The sequence below is a fragment of the Phalacrocorax carbo genome, chromosome 10 (assembly GCF_963921805.1).
Source record: "Phalacrocorax carbo chromosome 10, bPhaCar2.1, whole genome shotgun sequence".
NCBI lineage: Eukaryota > Metazoa > Chordata > Aves > Suliformes > Phalacrocoracidae > Phalacrocorax > Phalacrocorax carbo.
The window spans coordinates 10,305,865-10,325,112 of NC_087522.1; the positions used below are offsets into that span (position 1 = coordinate 10,305,865).

Sequence of the window (19,248 nt, forward strand, 5' to 3'; positions counted from 1 at the left end):
AAGTTAGCTGTAATGTCTAAAATTTTTAAGTGCCGTCTCTCTTCATAGAAAATGCATGTTGTTATTTCAGTCACTACAGTTCACATGCAACTGTTGGGCTGAACAATTTACAAGCAAAATATAGATTTTCCTAGTCTGTGTGCTTCAGAATACTGAAGCATTTAAAAAAACAAAACAAAACAAAACAAAAACAAAGTACGGCTGAGGGAAATATGAGCCAAATGAACCACCAAACGTTCCACATGAGTAGCAAAGTATGCACTGCTGGGAGCTAAGTGGTTAAACTATTCTGGAAGCAGGGATAATATGTAATTTTTTTTTCCTAGTATTTGGGTACTTAACTGGGCGATTCCTCAGTGCAATACACAACAGCATTTACTGTGTGATTCATTTTCTAACTGACCACCAAACCACCACCAACCCAGTGTACAGAACGTGAATGAACAGCATACGCCACGGTGCAAAAAAGGCACGTCTGAAAGGGTGATAAAACAGATATGCATCAGCAGAATCAGACTGGAAGAGGTGGAGGTTTTGGGAATGTGCTCTGGCCCTTTGGGAGTTAAGGTCTCTATATAGCCTCTGAGAACTGGGATGGCCTTGTGATACTTCTTACTAAAAGTCATACAGTTCAGCAACACCTCTGAAGGTATGTGGACCCAGGATCCAGAAAGGGGACAAAACAACCATAAGAATAGCATTAATGAGGGGAAAAAAAACAGCACAAGAAACAAATTCAGATACATAACAAACTTTTAATGGCCTTTTCTATAGTTGTTTGTATTCTGCATATGAGATCCAGATTCCTCTAAGATGCAACAGCATCCAACCTTCACAGCATGCTCACACAGTTTCCCAAATGACTACTGTAGCAAGGTTTCTAGAAAAAACCCCACCCTTTTTCCTGCCTGTTGTTGAAGATGTCACATTTGACTGTCTTTATATTCTGTAATACATCAGCCAGGTGCTGCTCCTGACAAAACCCCAAATCTCCCAGGTGTTCCAAATTGTAATAGCTTATACAACCACTGGGTTATTCTTTTGCTTTTAATAGTCTAAGACACTGAAAAGAGGAGAAAATGTAAGTGTTGCCCATGAAGCACTATGTAACGACTCCAGCCACTGTATGTAATTTCATTTCATACTTCCAGCTCTCTAAGGAAATAATGCTTCTCCAGCTGAGTTAAGGAGCCATTTTCATGTCCGTTCCCTTTTCTGAAGCCACTAAAGGAAAACCAGAGCGATGCACTTTTTAATGACTTTGGCATAACTAAAAGAAAACTTCATTCTGTAAAAGGAAGCCTGGTTTATCTCCTTATTTGGCAGTAAAACATGTACTGATTGTGAACATGGCTTGAATACAAAGTACATTGTAATTGAGCTGTAAAAGCATTTCAGTTTTAAGATGGCACTTCTAATCTTTCTCCCTCTGCTGTATGATCCAGAAACTAGGATGACTTAAAATTTGGAGTTTCCAGTTGTTTGCAAAGCAGACTTAGACAGTTAAAAAGCTTATTGTTTAGGAGCCATTATTAATCCACAAAATTAAAAGTAGCAGCAAGGGTTATAGATTGTTTTCAGTGATATTTAAATGCTTAGTTCCTGTATTATTAGTTCACTTGTTTTGAGAAAAACACCTTGGAATAGCAAAATTATTATTGTACGTGGGGCGGCAGTCAGTCTAGTCCAGTGTCCCCTCTGTTATCATGGTTTTAACTAGCCATTTTAAATAAAAAATCCTGTTCGTCTGTTTTGAGATAGGATGTCCCAAGGGAGTTTTCTCCTATTGCTCAATAACTTGGGAGAGTGGCCTATGTCCCAAATCCTTTCCAAAAGCTGTCTTTTTTTTAATTATTATTTTTTGTTGCCCAACCTTGACTCTGTTGCTTCTGTTCTAGATGTTTCTAAGCCCTTGGCCATACCAATCTCCCCGTGGGATATTTATTTTCCACAGGGCTGTGACAAAGCAAACGGCAACATTTAAAAAGTAACTGGAAAATTTAATAGAAAAAAAAAATCATCCCTTACTCTTAAATGAGCAAGTCACCAAGTTTGGCTTTGGAAATTCCCCAAGCAAAGGTCACAGAAGACTGGGAGAATATTGTAAGGAAGCACCATTACCCCTTTTTTTCTTCTTCTGCTCCTCTGGGGGACATTGGCTTGTAGGCAGCAGGACACAGGGTGGCAGCCTAGACGGGCCTTCGGTCTCATCTCACTTGCCTGTGCTTATACAAGGTATTTCAGTCCAGTGGATTTCATCATTCTAACTACAGGAATAAACCTCACCAACACGACCACAGTTTACACACCTTGGGTATAAAGTGAAACTCAATTGGAAATTGTGCATCAAATGGGCAGAGCAGATGGCACATTTACTGGTTTAGACAGCTCAGAGTTACTGAAACACTAAAACTGAAAGATCAGGCTAGAGATCTTCACATTAGATACAATTTCTCTCTCAAGAAGTGGTTGTAGAGATGGAAATTCACCCGCAGTACAAGCAGAGGGCTAACGGCTTTTTGATCAGTTTTTGATACCAATGGAATGCATTTTTACCAAATGCCAATATTACTCAGAGGCTTCCGCAGCTGCTGGCCTGAGTCCTGTCTCTACAGTTAGCTGGGCTATGCAGGAGGAGGGGAGCCACTGTATCTCCGTGACAGAAATTCTGGGGACCTGCCAACGGGCAATGTGAAGGAATCCATTCATCCAGTGGTCAGCAGTGGGAGCGCTTATGGGACTCAGGGACTACACAACCATGGTGGACAGAGGCAGCAAATCTGCACTCGTGTCCCACATCACGTTCCCAGATGCACAGAGAATTTATGGTAGAAATCCAGGAGAAAAAATAAAACAAGGCAACACATTGTAATAGGCTAAAAGGTATTTAATTGTTTATACAGTCAAATGGAAGCATTGAACTAATAAATGGGTTGTTATTCCTATGAGGGGAGGACAAGCGGCACATTAGCTCATTTTATTATTAAATTAATAGCAGCTTAGTGTGTTCAGTTGATACGAATTGTTCTAACCCAGCTGAGGTTAGCTTGATGCAGGCACGTCATAATTCATTAGTTATTCTCCTTAGCCAGCTAGGGAATTTTAGAAGAATCAGGTGCATCAGAAGAGCAAAAAGGTGTAGGAGACCAACTGCTTTTCCCTGGCCATTTCTCTTCCCTTTTCTACTTTAACTCTGCTGTCAATCACTATTGCCAGCTAGAGCTGAGCCTGCCAATCACTGACACCCTGCATTTCCCAAACTAAAGACTCTCTTGTGAAAACTGTTGACTCGGATTTAAATATTCCTCACAGTATTATTTTTTACTACCTGTTACAGAATTTCTGCGTGCACAAGATGAATGCTCATGAGGACTTCATTTAAACAGGAACATGACAGAAGTGATAAATCTAGTGACAAGAGCAAGAGCAGCCAAGAAGTGAGGGAGACCTGTGTGTTATTCTACCCACCCGCTGCACTGAACACACGACTCAATGTGTCACATCCTCTGTGTACATTATCTGAACCCAGCCTTACAGCACGCTTGACATTTTACAAAATAAAGAGATGACCTGGTGACCAAGGCAGAATAAAACAATATTTTTATATGCAAAGCCAGAGGGACTCAGCATATGGAGTTGCTGGAACTGTTGCAAGACTGCTGTTATGGTACAAAACTATCAATAAAAAGGAAAAGAAAAACTATCAATAAAAAGGAAAAGAGGACCACTGCAATCAGATGGGAAAGATCTTCCACCTGCAGAGGTTGTTTAAAACTTTGGAAACACAGTGTTTGGTCACTGCTGCTCCCTCAAACCACAAAGCTGTAAGTATCACCAATGTGCTGTGGGAAACATAGTGCATCCCCTTTTCCCTAAGACCCGTGCAGAGTGGAGGAAGAGGGACATTGATCCAAGGACTTCAAAACTGTAGCACATCCTGATAACCGTTCAGCCACCATCCTCACGCTCACTAGCATGTGCAGGCTGGTACAGGCTGGTACAGGCTTCCACACCTTGCAGAGATGCTCTGCTTGCACACAGCTTTGTCGCAGACCCTGGCTAGCACAGGTCTTGGTCACTAGTGTGGCGGGGACCCACTGGGGCAGAAAAGTGCTCGTGTGGGACAATTACTGCTTGCTCCCGAAACACTGATCTGTGCCAGGCCCCAAGAAGGGAGCAAGCATCAGTCTTCTTAATGTCTTCCTCCCGACAATAGCATCTTTACAAACTGATTCTGGGGAGGAGCCATTCTGGACCAATAAACAACTGTCCTCAGGAGAGGGTTTCCTCCTCCTTCACTTCACTTTCCTGGACTAAGGATTTCTTCACTCAGGTAATTCTGGAAAACTGTCCCTATGCAAAAACTCTCAGTGCCATGGTTAAAATAAGCTGAGGAAAGGGCCAGCTTACCTTGCATTGTCCCTGCCGTGTGATTTCAAGAAGTTCATATCACGATATCTGGACAGGAATGCTACTAGCTGGTCATTTGTCCTGCAAGAGAAAGAACAGAAGATGCACAAATTACACTGTGAAAACTAATACGTTTAGAGTAATTTATATACTTATTGCTCTCATTTGTGGACCATCTACAGACTTTTTGAAGAAGCAGTTGCTGAAAAAACTTCCAGCCTGCTGCTACACTTCATTGCCTCCCTCTACTCAGGAAAGGGTACTTCGAAAGAAGCACAGCTTTATTACATCTTAATGAATTTCATATCGACTCTTGGCAGATGTTTTAAGCATTGTAACAGAATACGTATTAAGTAATACTGCTCAGCACTTTTAAAGTATGAAAATCCAACTGCAAGATGACTGCGTTGATAGTCCCATTTTATATGCTTTGCTCGATCTTTCCTACAGAATTTGGTTAATTATCTATTGACATTTCATTTGTCTTCATTTTTCACAAAGAAGAGGCCAAGGTTGGAATGCATAAAGCAAGAGAATTTGGATGTCAAAATCTCAATACAATTAATAGGAACAAAGAAATTTAGAAGGTTAATTCCAATTAGTATGACTGGCAATCTGACACCAGTATTTTCAAAATTTCAGCTGACATGTCCAAGAATGTATTTACACTTGACAGCTTTTGTGGTCTGTTATTGCTTTAACAATGGAGCAAAACCATTCTCTATTTATCTAGGTCAGCATATTCTGGAAAATTGAATAAATGATATTAAAAAGATCTTCATCTCCTGAGTTGCCTTCAAAACCACAACATTACAGATACAACACCATTCAAACAATGGTCTCTAATGGAGTTGACGGCAGAAAAACTAAAGATAAAACATCTGTCGCCAGTACTGTATCTTGAAAGTATTTTATTATTATAAGTCACAGAAAACCAAGTTAAACCAGAGTCCTGTACAAAATGCGTTTAACTTCTGGGGTCAGGCTGCAACAACTTGAAAATATTATCAGCCTAGTAAACTATCTTTGTTTCTCATAAAGCCAAATTCTTCTGTCATCACAGGTAGCATTTCATTATTGAACTGATGAATAAAGAACAAGTTAACCATTGATTTTATCTGGATCAAATGAAGTATCTGCCTATCAACCAGCCTGAACAACCAGGCTGTAGGAGCCTGAGACCCTCCTTCTATGCTCACTCATGTGAGTTGTAATACCTCCCAGGGTCAGACTCTGCATCTCAATTTGGCAACCTCAGAAAACCGCTTTCTGTATAGTAAGTTGTGCAGATTTTCACATTTGCTGCTCCAGTGATTCTCCATCTTACTGGGATGAATAGACATTTAGTGAATTTACTTAGCAATGCTTCCACATGAAATGGTTTCAACGGCTAACATCTTTGGGTGAGTTTCTAGGCAAAAGCTGGCATGCAAAAATGATCTTTAGAAATATAAACAACTTTGGAAGTGCTTGAGCTTTGATTTCCTTACAGGATAAAAATCAAATCAACTGAAGTAACAATCCACACCACTCAATAAAATATCTTTTCTAGATTGCTCACCAACCTATACTTTGTTTTTCAGCAGTGCTCTGCCAAGTGTATTTGGACTTGGGGCTGCCATACAAACTTTTCAATTCTTCATGCCCACATGATTTCTAGTTCTCAAAAGAATTAATAATTGACACTTTCCCACTGGTGGCAACTTGGTCCTAATTCTAATATTTTTAAAAAAAGAACTTATGCAGAGTTTTTGTCAATTAAGTACGCTTCTTTCCATGTGTGACAACATGGAAGTAAAACATCACATTCCCATTTGGTAAAACTTTCTAGTTATTTGACATTTAGATTTATGCAGTCAACCAATTCTGTGCTCAGCATGGGAGCACGCTGAATTTCTGTTAAGCGTTCATTCAAACTGCTTGTCCTGACCCCAATATCATGAGGATGCTGTGCACCACCTCTAAATTATTCCACTACACAACATTAGAAAGAAAATCAAAGGTACTGAACATGCCATAGATGCTAATGCAGCTGCTAACATCCTCCTCACCTCTCAGAAAACTCTGCCTCCAGGGGTATATTTTGTAAATGCCCCTGCTGCAGATTGCTGCCACACTTAATCTATGGTGGCAGCAGAGTCTACACCATTGCAGTGCCTCTGGCACTCCTTCTGAGAAATACTAAAGACATGGGCCTATTTTTTCTTTAAGTAAGGCAACGGAAAGCTGAGATTTTCAGCTGAAGACATCACTGGGAGCAACATCAACTCCACACTGCCAAATTAAAGTCTGCTACAGCTCCAAAATTTCAGGGATAATTCGCTGAGCATAAATCTGGCACAAAATCTTTTACTAACCATCGCAGTGCAACAAAAAGTAACAAGTCCAACATATTTCTAGTATCTCCTTCCTAAGAAGGAAATAAAAAAGCCATGGGGATAGGGAGAGTAGTTCACGTTACTGATTAAAACACACTAATATACATATTACATGCCTATCAGTTTCCCTAGTGTGTAACACAGCACAAATACAGATCAAGGATAAAGCCTTTCCATAGTTGGTGTGTGAGGCTGGAGCTGATGGATGCGTCCACACAGCTCTCACTTTTATTTTCTTTTGTTATTAAACTCACTCGGAGGGTAAGGCACCAGGGAGGAGGATTAGTCAGCTGGTTACCTGTGCCATTAGCCAGAAGGGAGGACAATCTGAGAGTAGTGAGGCTGAGACAAAGTGTGCAGGCTTTCAGTTGTGCAGCATGCAGAGGGAAACAGGAAACTAATCCTCCAGTGAACCCAAAGCGTGGTGAAAAATCGTGCATGTGGGAGGGCTTCCATGAGAAAATGACTGATGGGGAAATAAAACATTTTTAACTTCATTGATGCAGATTTGCTGTTAAGAAAGGGCAGGTCTGCCAGCTGGGATGGAGGAGCCCATCTCCATCAGAACTTTGCTTAAGTCACCTCAGTAAAGTACTGCTGCTCCCCTCCTGCAGCAAGGACAGACAGAGGTAGCAGGAGCAGAGCACTGTGCCTGCCTGCAGAGATGCCACACAGTGAAACTCAGCCAAGCCTCCCATGGGGTCAGGCTCAAAGAACGGGAGCAATTGGCCAGGCAGGCAGGAGGGCTCCAGAGGCAGCAAAAGCAGCTCCAGGGCTTCTGGTGACCCAGCCCTTGGCACTGCTCAACCTGGGGATGTGGGTGCGCCTCTGGGCTGGGGCTCAGCCTGGGGTTAGGGTCAAGATTAGAGTTAGAGGTCTATGAAAGAGAACGGCGAGTCCAACAGCAAGAAGGGAACTCAGAAGATATTGTCAAAGCAAAGTAAGGTCTGCCGCTAGTGTTTGCTCATGAGCAGTGCCTGGCCTGGGACTAAGGTGTCCCAGGGTGTGAGCAGGCTAACCAGGCACTCAGTAAGCACATATACATGCTGAGCATTGCAAGAATTTCAGAATATGGTGTATACACTGGGGACTGAAATGGAAAACTGGAAAGAGAAACACTGACTTTGTGTTTGCATTGTCTGAATGTGCCGGCAGGTCTGTCCAGGAAGTGGTATGAGTGCATCCCTGCACACAGCCACAGGCAAACACTGCAGAGAACAAAAGGCAGTGCTGGTCTTGCTGGTTTTAAGCAAACCCCCCAAGTCCTGGGGACTAATCCAAGCAAAGAGCAAAGAGCAGAGATCCCTTAGTTTACAGCTGTGAAAACAGATTAAGAAAGTCTTTGGAGAATCTGAGAAAAGGAAAACAAGCAATTGTTACTTTTGGAAGATAGCAAAGGCTAATATAAATATCCTTGATTCAGCAAGGTACTTAATGCATGGGCAACTTGAAGGACGTAAGAAATAGGAGTCACTTCAATGGGACCGTTCATATATCAAAACTCATTCAATTACATAACAGTTTGGCTAAGTTAGATCAAAAGTTCAGAAAGTTTTGGCAGCACACATGTACGGAAACAAGATATTTTGATTCTGTGTAGGAATCAGATGAAGGAAAGAGCAACTGGTTTGTTGGATTCTGGGGTTGGACTCTGCCATTGTGGTACTGCAGGGGCTGCCCCTGCATGGCAGGAGGCCGGTGCCCCTCTCCAGAGGGATATTTCAGACACACTGGTGTTGGTCTGCCTGTCCCAGTGTAGACCCTGGGGCTTCCCCCCATCCACAGCCTGGACAACCAGGGGGTTGCTGGGCACAGAGCAGGCTGCAACTCTGCAGACAGATGAGACCCTGCTGGTTAAAACAGGGGGCAGTGACAGTAAGAAAAACTTCCAGATTGCTGCAACCCAAAATGCCACCAACTTAACTGAAACCCAGCCCAAACTCCAGAGCCCACCCACAATGATGTCGTGGCAGAGGCAGCGCTGCCAAAAATCTCTTTTCGTTTCTTTTCTGCTTCAGTGGGTGAGGTGACAGGTAGGAAGGTTCAGCTTGCCATCTCACAAGTGAACTCACCAGTGAGGTCTTCAAAAAATATCCTCATTTCAGGTAAATCCCTGGACTGGATTTATAAACTATTTCCTTTATCAAGGACTAGAGTGGGCAATCTTGTTTCAAACTTCATAACTTCATGAAAAGTGCTAGGGGCTGCAGTGCACCTGCATACAAAGTATAGACAACTCTCTGTCTCCTAGCGACTTACAGAATCACAGAATGGCAGGGGTTGGAAGGAACCTCTGGAGATCACCTTGTCCATCCCCCCTGCTTGAGCAGGGACACCCAGAGCAGGGGGCACAGGAACGCGTCCAGGCGGGGTTTGAATGTCTCCAGGGAAGGGACCCCACAGCCTCCCCGGGCAGCCTGTTCCACTGCTGCCCAGATCTGATCTATCAGAAAGGTAAGGCTAAATAAATGTTTTTAGACATTATGCACGCATACAGTGTTTCTGCTTGGAAAGCAGCTCTCGTAGTGCAGTATTCTTTTGTTACTGGCTCAAGGTTTGAGACAAAATCTAATGAAATCCATGGAAATCTCTCTATGGTCTTGCTGGGCTTTAGACTTCTACAGGCAACTTCATTCTCTTCAGCCCTGCTTCATTAGCAGTGCCCCAGAAGGATGGCTTTTACTGCACTGGCTCTTGCCAGGTCATTCTCAGCACTTCATTCACCAGGAATACCTCAAATTGTCCCAACTTAAGTGTCTGTCATGAGCTTATCCTGAATTACATGCACAAGCATAGGCTAGGGACAGCTGCTAAGCTGAACCCAAACTAAATTCCATTTTTAATCTTTATTTTCTGGTGTTATTTTCTTTTATTCTCTTTTCCTAAATGCCTGCTCTTACATGCAAGCATGAGCACTGAGATGTGGATTCTGCTACCCCTTCCAGGCAGCTGTAACTCACTTTGACCACAAATGTGGTTACTTGTAAATTACAATGTTGGAATATGAAAAGCAAGAGCGAGACAATTAAAATGTGGCTTTAAACTTCTTTAAAACAGACCCGCTCAGTCCTGGTTCCACAATTCTCCAGAAGGGAAGGGCAAAGACTGCTGGAAGCAACAGTATCTTGGCCTCTTAGTGGTTTCTCTCCCCAAGCGCTAATCTGATTTGAATGTGATATTTGCCTTTAGTGCTTTTGTCACAGTTGTAATCTTGATGTGTGGAAGGGTTTTTTTCTTATGCATTTTCTATTCTGACAACGACACACTCCCAGCATAATATAAGCGTGCCTAGGATGTGACAATTCACAGTACTGGTTACAGTAAGTAATTGCTATGTTAACCACACGACATTACTGAGAGGACAGGCAACAGCAGTATCGGAGCTCCTACAAGCTGCCCAACTTTTCTCCAGCAAACCATCCCAACAGAGTTAGGTAAGTGCTTAAGAGTTGTTCGCTGCAGTGACCAGCAATCACCAAACCTTGGAGTCCTTACAGCTGAGCACAGACCAGCACCTACAGCGTTGCTGACAATGGTTCTGCAGCCACAACTCTGAGATTTTTTTCATGTATTTACCATATTTTACAAAGACAAAGGCTGTATTCCCTAGGAGAACAATACTGAAGTGCTGAACTGAAACAGCTGCACTGCAGTGACTGAGATGATGCTGTGTCATGACACCAGCACCTGTGGTCTGAGGGCAGCTCCTGAATTCAGGCAGCAGGTCTCACCAGACACGAGACATGGACATATGCACCTCCATGCTGGGCTGTACGCTTGCTTTCAGTGCAATTCCAACAGCCTAGGTTGGTACAGAACAACATACCCACTTGTGAGGAGATGGCGCACTGAGAGTGGATAAAGTTATTAATCATGATTAATTTAGCGTTATCTAAAGGCAAGCCTGCTAGCTGCTGCACAAGACCCTGCTGCTGCAACGAAGAGGGATGTGAGCACAGGGAGAGGGTTAGTCCTCGCTGTGGTGAACAGTGGTGTCAGCAAACATAGCGGCAGTTCTACCATGGTGTGGGTTGCTGGAGAGGTAGGCGAGTATCATGAAAGCAGCTGAACAAACAGGAAAGCATTTGGGAGAGTAGGGCAAGGAGGCTAATGTGGTTTGAAGCAGCAATGAAGGGCCTCTGAAGCAAGAATGATGAAGGCAAACACATAGTCAGAAGAGGCGAGTCAAAACGGTTACAAGTCCCCTCAGTGCCCAAAGCCTTGGTATTTCTACCCATACCCGCCTGACTCCTCCCCAGTTTCCTTTCCCAGGATCACTGTGACTGTGCGAAGCCCTACAGAGCCCAGATGTACGGCAACCCCGGCAGCTCTTTGCCAAGAAACTATTTCTAGAAGGTCCCTAGAGAAGAAGATGACTTCAGAGAAGAAAACTGGAATTGTGGGGCAAACTTATCTCCTCAGAGTTAAGCATTCTATTACTCCATGGTTAAACATGCGGATGTGCACAGAAGAGCCTGGATGTGGAAAAGCTTTGATTTTGCTACCTTCTTTTCGATAAATTCTAATAATTATGATTAAGCTTATTGATTTCAATAAATGATTAATCTTACTTAACGCATTATTATAAAGTATTAGGACATGCCATTGCTGTCAAGACCCCTGTGGCAGCAGAGTTCCTTCTCAGACTATTCCTGGCCTGGAGCTATCCTGTCCTGCTGCCCTCTCCCTCTTAGGCAAGCAGTGTACCCTTGCATGCATTCAGACCGGCTCACCAGCTTCTGCAGCTGCCAGCAGCCCTGCATCACCCTGAGGTGCAGAAGAGGTGGGGAGGAAGGAGAGCAATCCACGAGATGGGGAAGAATTATTGCAAATTCCCACTTACACCTGTGTGGCACCCAGTGCACTCTGAAAGCTTTGCTCCCCCATCTGCTGGGGACATGGCAGCACTTGGCAGTGAAGCTGGGTGGCATCTTCCTACTCCAGTAAGGGACCCCAATCCACACTGGCCCTTCCACCATGCCAGCTAGCACACGTGTGGGTGTGTGTGCATGGCATGCACAGGTAACCTAACAAAAGGATACATCAGCAGAATGATTCAGTGGAAAACCCAAAAACCTTCAATACCTGTTGCTGAAGGAAACACTTAGAGCAAGATGATCAACCATGCAAATGCATCCCCAGAGTACATGAAAAAACTTCTCACTGCAGAGTTCATCTCACTGATGCTCCCAACTCCTCTTCTCTCCCCAAAGGCAATTATGTGCAAGGGGAGGCTCAGAGGAGCCTGACCCTGGCTGTAGCAAGAAAGAAAAGACTTTGCCATCTAAAAATGCAAAGAAAGCGGAAGGCTATATTTAGCCATCGCTATCTATCACCAAACAAATATTAGCACGGCAGGCATTTCTCAGAGAAGCTGATTTCCCATAACAGCAGTCATTCGTAAAACATACCATAAAAACGAGAACGACAGATACAATTTCGGAGGCTAACTGCATGTGGAAAGCTCTAGGTGACTGTTAACACCTCTGCTTTTACAACAGTGTTGTCTTAAATGGTTTGTTTTGTCTTTCAAGTCAGGTTTAACAGAGAAACAAGATAATGGAAGAAAACTATTGCTTTAGCAGCTCAGCTTACTCGAGTACTTGAGAGATTAGAGTTCTGCTCCAGCAGCAGCGCTGCCATCTGGGCTGGGAAGTTGGACCCGTGTATTTCAAAGCATTAGCTTTCTGCATTTTGATGCTCCAGGCACTGATCAGTCATCATACAGGATGCAGCTACTCTCAGTGCAGCTCTGCCAGTGTTGTATGACTCTCAAGACATTTTATTAGCAATACAATCATCTTTGCTGTACTTTCAATTACTGCTTCCCATTCAACCATTGTCTATTTCCTACGGAAAAGAAAAGAACTAACAGTCACAAAAGAGTGAAAGTCTTCCTTAAATGTCACACTGCTGAATAAACCTCTTCCTAGTGAGAGTACATGAATGCTTGGGTACAAAGGAGATCTACTGAGAGAAAAAGAATATACTCCATCATCTGCTTCCTGAGCCACTCCACAACCCATTTTCTATAAACTCAAGGCTTCAGATGGCATTCATAAAATAAATAAATAAGCCCACTGCTGACAAGCAGCAGCACATGCTTAAATGAAAATCCTGAAGAGACCATATAAGAGAATTCCATCAAGGATTAATGAACAAATGTGATTAAAACCATCTACAGCTCTGGATTGCTGCCAAAACGCTGCCAGCAGTATTTGATATGTAAATGCTTAAAACATTTGCTATGTGCACAGCCGTTGATGCAAAGCCTCTATAGAGAGTTTCTTCATCTAATTAGATATTGGTTTAGCAAACTTTGGAGTTTATAAAAACTCTCAACGTCTCATTATTCTTTTAAAATAGAATATCCACTTGGTTGGAATGTTTTCCAGCTATATCCCATGAAACCCTGAAATGCCTTTGGCTAATGAAAAGCTCGAGCCCTGTATCAGCTAATAAACCCTACAGCTTTTATGATAATAATAAATACGCACCACATGCACTCATTAAAACTTTTTAACTTGTTGCTTTTGACTTTCTTTAGTGATTTTTCTAGGCATAAAATAATCTACTGAATTTCCAATTATTTTATAGTGCAATTTCAATGCAAGCATTTAAATTATCCCGGATCTTTTCTATACAATGACCACTGTATGTCTGATCTGGTAAAGCACTTGATGTGCTTAACTGTGGCACATTTGTTGCTCTTCTGAAATGATGTGACTTTCACACTATATTCTCACAAATTACTTTATGGGTAAGGGTCTACATGTCTGTGTGTTTGGAAGCAGCATATGCAATGATTACACACAAGACTAAGAGCTGCCTTTCAACTAACCTTAGATCTCTTAGGCGCACAAGTGTACTTATTAAGAAGACTTTTCCGGGGATGTCAATCCAGCTGTACCTTAATTTGTCCATCTCTACTCCACAGATATATCACACAACTCACAATGGTTTGAGATTTAACCCACTGATGTTTACAAAACATTTTTTAAAAAATCCCTTCCATCCCAGGGGTACCTCTGAACTGATCTTAGGAACTCATTTGTTTGTGACAATGGCATTTTTTGAGCATCCTTACTGCTGTGATAAAAAGTAAAGAAATAAGAAAAACACTGTTCTGTAACACCATGTGATACGTAGCTCTTTCTTCCCCAATTTTAAAGCAACCTATGTATTTCACAGTAAAAGTATGAAATGCATTAAAGTAGTTTTCCTTTCATAAATCTAATTTTATGCAATTGCTAAACCTAGATTATATGTGTGCTTATCAACAATGAATGCACTGAAAAAATGCTTGAATAACAAAAGCTTCTGAAGCTCCTTCCAAATGTGCAACTGCGCATAACCTGGTACACATGAAAATAATCACAGAAAATCAGCTACCTGCAGGACAAATTATTCCCTAAATAACCTGGTGTTGATGCATTCAACTCAGAGGCATTTTTCTAGAAAGGAAGGAAACATTTTACCCTGATTTATTGAACAATTTTCTATTTATTTCTCTATTTAAGTGTATGAATGATCAGCACACCACCACTAGTACTTTTTTTTTTTTTAAATCTTGCTAGCCTAGAGCTTGAGTGCCTGACAGATAGCCTTTGCTAAAAAGTCCTATAATTGCATATTTCCAGCAAATATTTTTAAGTAAAGCCAAAGACATGTGTCTAACTTAGATAAGGACTAGAAAAGTTGTTAAAGGTATATACTGTAGTAAAGCAAAATTCCTTTCCCACTACATTCACAAGAGATGTTAATTTAGTTGAACTGCATATATGGAGGAAAGCTCATTTTTACCAGTGCTGGCAAAAACTGTTCATCAAGCCTTGGTGGTATTCCCATTATTCGTATTAAAAAAAAATATTAATATAATGCAGATTGGTGAAGAGAAAAGAAGCCATGTAGGGTTTAGAGACTTCAAATTATAGCTTGATCCAAAATGCTTAGCATGTTTGGGTAAGTAACCCAAAGTTTTGATATTTACTCAGCATTATCTCAGCTCCAACTATGAGATGGCTCTCCTAAACTAAGGTGCCAGTCTTGAGTAAGCAGATTTCCTTTTGGCATTGGCACATTTCATGTTCACAAGCAGAAGTTTCTGTTCGTGGGCATTAAAAAAAAAAAAAGAGAAAAAAAAAGTTGTGAAAGCTATTTAAGAGAGAGAGCTGCCACGTTTGCCTGCTCCCCACTTCAGTCTCTGTCTGCCTGAAGTACAAGCAATTTGTCTAGCCATGTTTTAGTCTGTTTATCTTGGCTCTGGCACACTTCTAGTTTGTTTCCAGCCTTTTTTGGCTTTTTATCCCACCAACACAAATCTGCAAACTGAAAAAAAAATAGCCTAACATACAACCTTCTGTTTTAATTTTTGTTCTCTGGTAGAGGCAATGGTTAAATATTACCACCCCTGCTGTGGTTACAGGCATGTAAGGGATAAGCCACATAGGTGTTTTGTGTCTCTTCTGCCTTTGCAGACAGGATGCAACATCCTCCAGCAGTAGAGTGGAAGGTGAATGCCTCTGGTCCAAGGCGGGGGCCACAGAGGGGCACTGCTGCCACACCAGAGCCAAGCAGTATCAGGATCCTCAGCTCAACTCCGCTCTCCCCTGAGCAGCATAATCAATTACTTGTTCTTTTCCATATTTACTCTCCATGCCACATGGCGGATTTTCAGAAGACAAGCCAACAACAGCCATTGGTCTGGTTCAAAGTGAACTGTTTAATTTTGAAGGGATGAGAGGCATCAGTGCATGCAGGGGCAGGGGAGCTTGCACCTATTGCAAAGAACTTCACGGGAAACTTGTCACACGCAGCCAGATGGGTTCAAGACAAAGTACAATGAGGCCAATGTTCCTAGTCACTTTAGCTGACCTTCCAATAATAGCTGCCATTAACACTTTAGTCAGCAACTTTCCAAGGTAACTGTGGTTAGGATAAATGGAAAGAATTATGATTTTCATGATAAAACTGCACCAGTTAGGTGGATGACACCAATGAGTCTAAGTGTGAACGCTTTTAACCTTTTTCTATTAAGACTGTATGAAGTGATTGAATGCAGAGTGCAAAGATAATTAACACATGCTATCTGCTGAAAATTCAGTGTGGAAAGGCTATTTTAATATTATACTGTCAAAGGTCTATCATATTTCCACCTATAAGGAAGTCGAGTGTTGACATAAATGATCGTTTTGATAAGACAGTGAGCAGGAAGCAGCAGCGTACTTGACTAGGTTAGATACACAGCTTTAAGTGACGTTGTTATTTACATTGAGATGCATGTTTAAAGAGGATTCATGTCCAGAACATCTAAATTTAATGGTGTTATTTACTTAATTTTAACCCCGCGAGGAAAAATAAAAGAAAAAAAAGTCTTGGGTGTTATTTTTGCTCTTTTCAGTGTATTCCTATTTAACAACTTTTATGACGTTAAGGGTTTTCTCCCACTGGAAAAAACTTGCAGAATGACAGAAGCATTGGTAAATGCACTTTCTGCCCATTCTTCTATGAGGTGCATGTTGAGAAAAAGCAGTACACAAATGAACCATTATTTTATTCCTCAAAATATTAATATTCTTAGTACCCTCAACAGTGAGACAAGTTCTCTCGTGCAATTCCTTTAATCAAAGAAAAAATACTTTTTTTTCTATCCTCTTTGCAGCTGATAAAGCCCTATGCAAAAGACTGCCTTTCATTATGTTTTCATAGCTGTAATGCTCCAAAATCATTGCAGTGCACTCAGTTTACACTAGCATAAGCCAAACCATAAACCTGGCTCTGTGTTCTTGGAATGGGCTATGGGAAATTGTAACAAAAGTTTTGTGGCGTTTCCCGTTTTAGAGGTTAGACTGATACAGACTGTAAAGGTACGTTGTTAGCATGTGTGGATAGCATGTGGATAGTTAACGGATAAAAATTAGCACTGTCTTCCTATCACTCTGAGCACTGCTCTGTTTGTCCTTGCTTATGTGTTTCATAGTAGGTAATTCTCCCAGGAAAAGTTCCTGAGCAACCATTTTTTTTCCATAAGGCCCGTTCATTAATGTGTCAGAGTGGCAGAAAATGTAACTGTTGCCAGTTACTACATGACTTCTAAGAGTTGCTGAAATGTATTTGCCAAGACAACTTATTTTCACAAAGTTGTCTTTACCTATTATTACAACAAGCCATTGCATTACTAGTCAGCTGCATCAATGTAGAGGTCAATATAGAAAACTACCACATTTAACAAGCTAACACATGAACTCTTGATGGACCAAAACACAAGCCATCCCCTGTTGATGCTAGGATACAAGCACTACAAAGAGTTAAGACAGACATGACTATCCTGTTTCTCAAAAAGAACTGAGCCCACTTAATACGCTTGCTGAAAATTATCTAACAACAACAACGACAAGTGAAAGACTTGCCTAACCAGCTACTAATACCCAAGGATATTAAATTATTAAAAATAAACATGATAAATTTTTAGGTTTATCAAAGCACTGGGATTTTATTTAGTACAGAATGATGCTCCCTGCTTTGCATTTTTTCAGTGTTTGTCCGCTGTTGCATATTCATGTAGAACCTCATCTGCCTACACGATACATCCCATGTTGATGAAAACAATAATCACTGATTAAATAAGCAACTGGAGTGAGCTGTAGAAATTATCACGTCCATTACTCTAATTAGTGAGACTTTGGTTAAAAGAAAAAAATCTAGATATTAGGCTGAATGGAATCTTTTTGTTTGTTTATACTGTGTGTATTCTACATGGCATATTTTATATTCAGCAATTTTTTTTCACCATCTCTGAAAATAAATTGCCAAGAGTTTTGTGTAAAAGAGAAGAAATTAAAATCAAATATGAACATAGATTTAAAACAACCATTCACTTCATCTAGTTTATACATTGCCACATCCATCTGAAACTGTTTTTGTACAAGTCAATAAGAAAAATTATTTGCTCATTAGGTTGTGTAATTATAATAAAAAATGCTCACTTTCTTCCAAGAAAGTGGGAAGAAAGAGACCTTGAGAATGTTTTACGTGAAGAAAGCTCAGTCAAAAGCAGTATTAACACTGCTGCCTTCTCCACCCTGCTCATCATTGCAGAGTTTTTCCTGCAGACCGCAGAGTTGGTCAGTCTGGGGGTGCGATCCTGCTGCCCTGCCAGAGTGGAGACACTCCAGCACCTGTGAAGAAACACAGCCATGTGCACAGCACTCCCCTCCTGAGACATCTCACCCTGGGGCTATGATCCTCGTCATCACTCGTAGAAGGATAATGTGAGGGTGACACGAACACAGGTATCAGGCTAGGCCAGGCTGCATGCCAGAGATGGATCCAGTCCATCACTGTGGGCTGTGTATTCCTCAAGACTCGTGAGAAACCTTTGCTTCTCTGGATACAGTTGTTAAAGTGTCACTTTTCCAGCTTAAATGTTAAATCTTGGTAATTTCTCAGTTTCTGAAATGTAACTTGCTCTTGCTCCGACTGTGTGCTCCCCATGGGCCGTGATTCACCCTGTCACCCCACCCTCATCCATTTGTCATGTCAGAAAATGAGAGCCATTCAATCATATTTTCCCCATGTCACTTTCAGAATCAGCACATGCCTGGCAAAACACCAAAGAGCAGTTCACTGCAGAACTTCAGTGAAAATGCTCCTTCACACATACTCGGCTGGCTGCTGAAGCCACTCCTCCACAGCCCCTCTGCAGGGCCACCTCCCAGCTCCATGCAGGGGAAAGCACGGCAGGCATGCTCCCAAATGCAAAGGTCCAGTGTCTTCTGCAAAGCTCTTCAGGCACGTTCCCTGCTGCCACACAACACAGTGGCTACCCAGCGCTTCATGTCAATAAAGAAATGGAAAGTACTCATGCTAAGTTTGCAAGCAGCAGGAAACCTGAGACCACCATCCCACTGCTGGAAAAGGGAGCAGGAAAGTCCTTTCTGAGGGGCCACAATGTATAGCTTAGTCACTCAATATTGGTACTGGGTCTTGCCATCTCCCTGTTTAATTTGTGGCATAAACCTAGACAAAAAGTGGCCGACATAGTCTCACCTTGCTCTGAGAGCAGATGGACCTTCTAATGCTGACAGAAAGATGTATCTCAGTAAAGAAACTTTTTTTTTTCCCCATCCCACACTTCCCAAGGGAAAGGGAAGAGGGAATGTACACTCATCCAACGACAAGCTTCAATCTCCTAACAAGAGTTATCCCAAGAAATGAGTGGTGGGACTGCACTAGCAGAGGGGCCATGTGGTGCTCTGTGCCAGGGATGCAGCCAAGAGTCCCTCCTCCTCCCAGTGAGACCCTGTTGCTCAGGCCCTTTCCCAAACCTCATTTAAAAGTAAAGTGAATTAGAGTAAACAGGCCCTTCCCAAAGCTCCTCATGGGCCTGCCACTCCTCTTGATCCCTCAGCTGCAGAATCAACCTGTCGGAGTGCATCAAATCAAACAACCAGAAGGCAAA

At 41.9% G+C, this 19,248-nt stretch overlaps 1 protein-coding gene across 5 annotated transcripts in view; it reads right to left on the bottom strand.

Annotated features, from left to right (window-relative positions):
* The window catches only part of XYLT1 (xylosyltransferase 1), a 207,851-nt gene that overhangs the window by 39,306 nt on the left and 149,297 nt on the right, over positions 1–19,248 (bottom strand). For all 5 annotated transcript variants that reach the window (XM_064461807.1, XM_064461805.1, XM_064461806.1 and 2 more), the window contains one exon: positions 4,411–4,491. In XM_064461807.1, the coding sequence (XP_064317877.1) occupies positions 4,411–4,491 (81 nt within the window). The remainder of the gene's footprint in view (positions 1–4,410; positions 4,492–19,248) is intronic.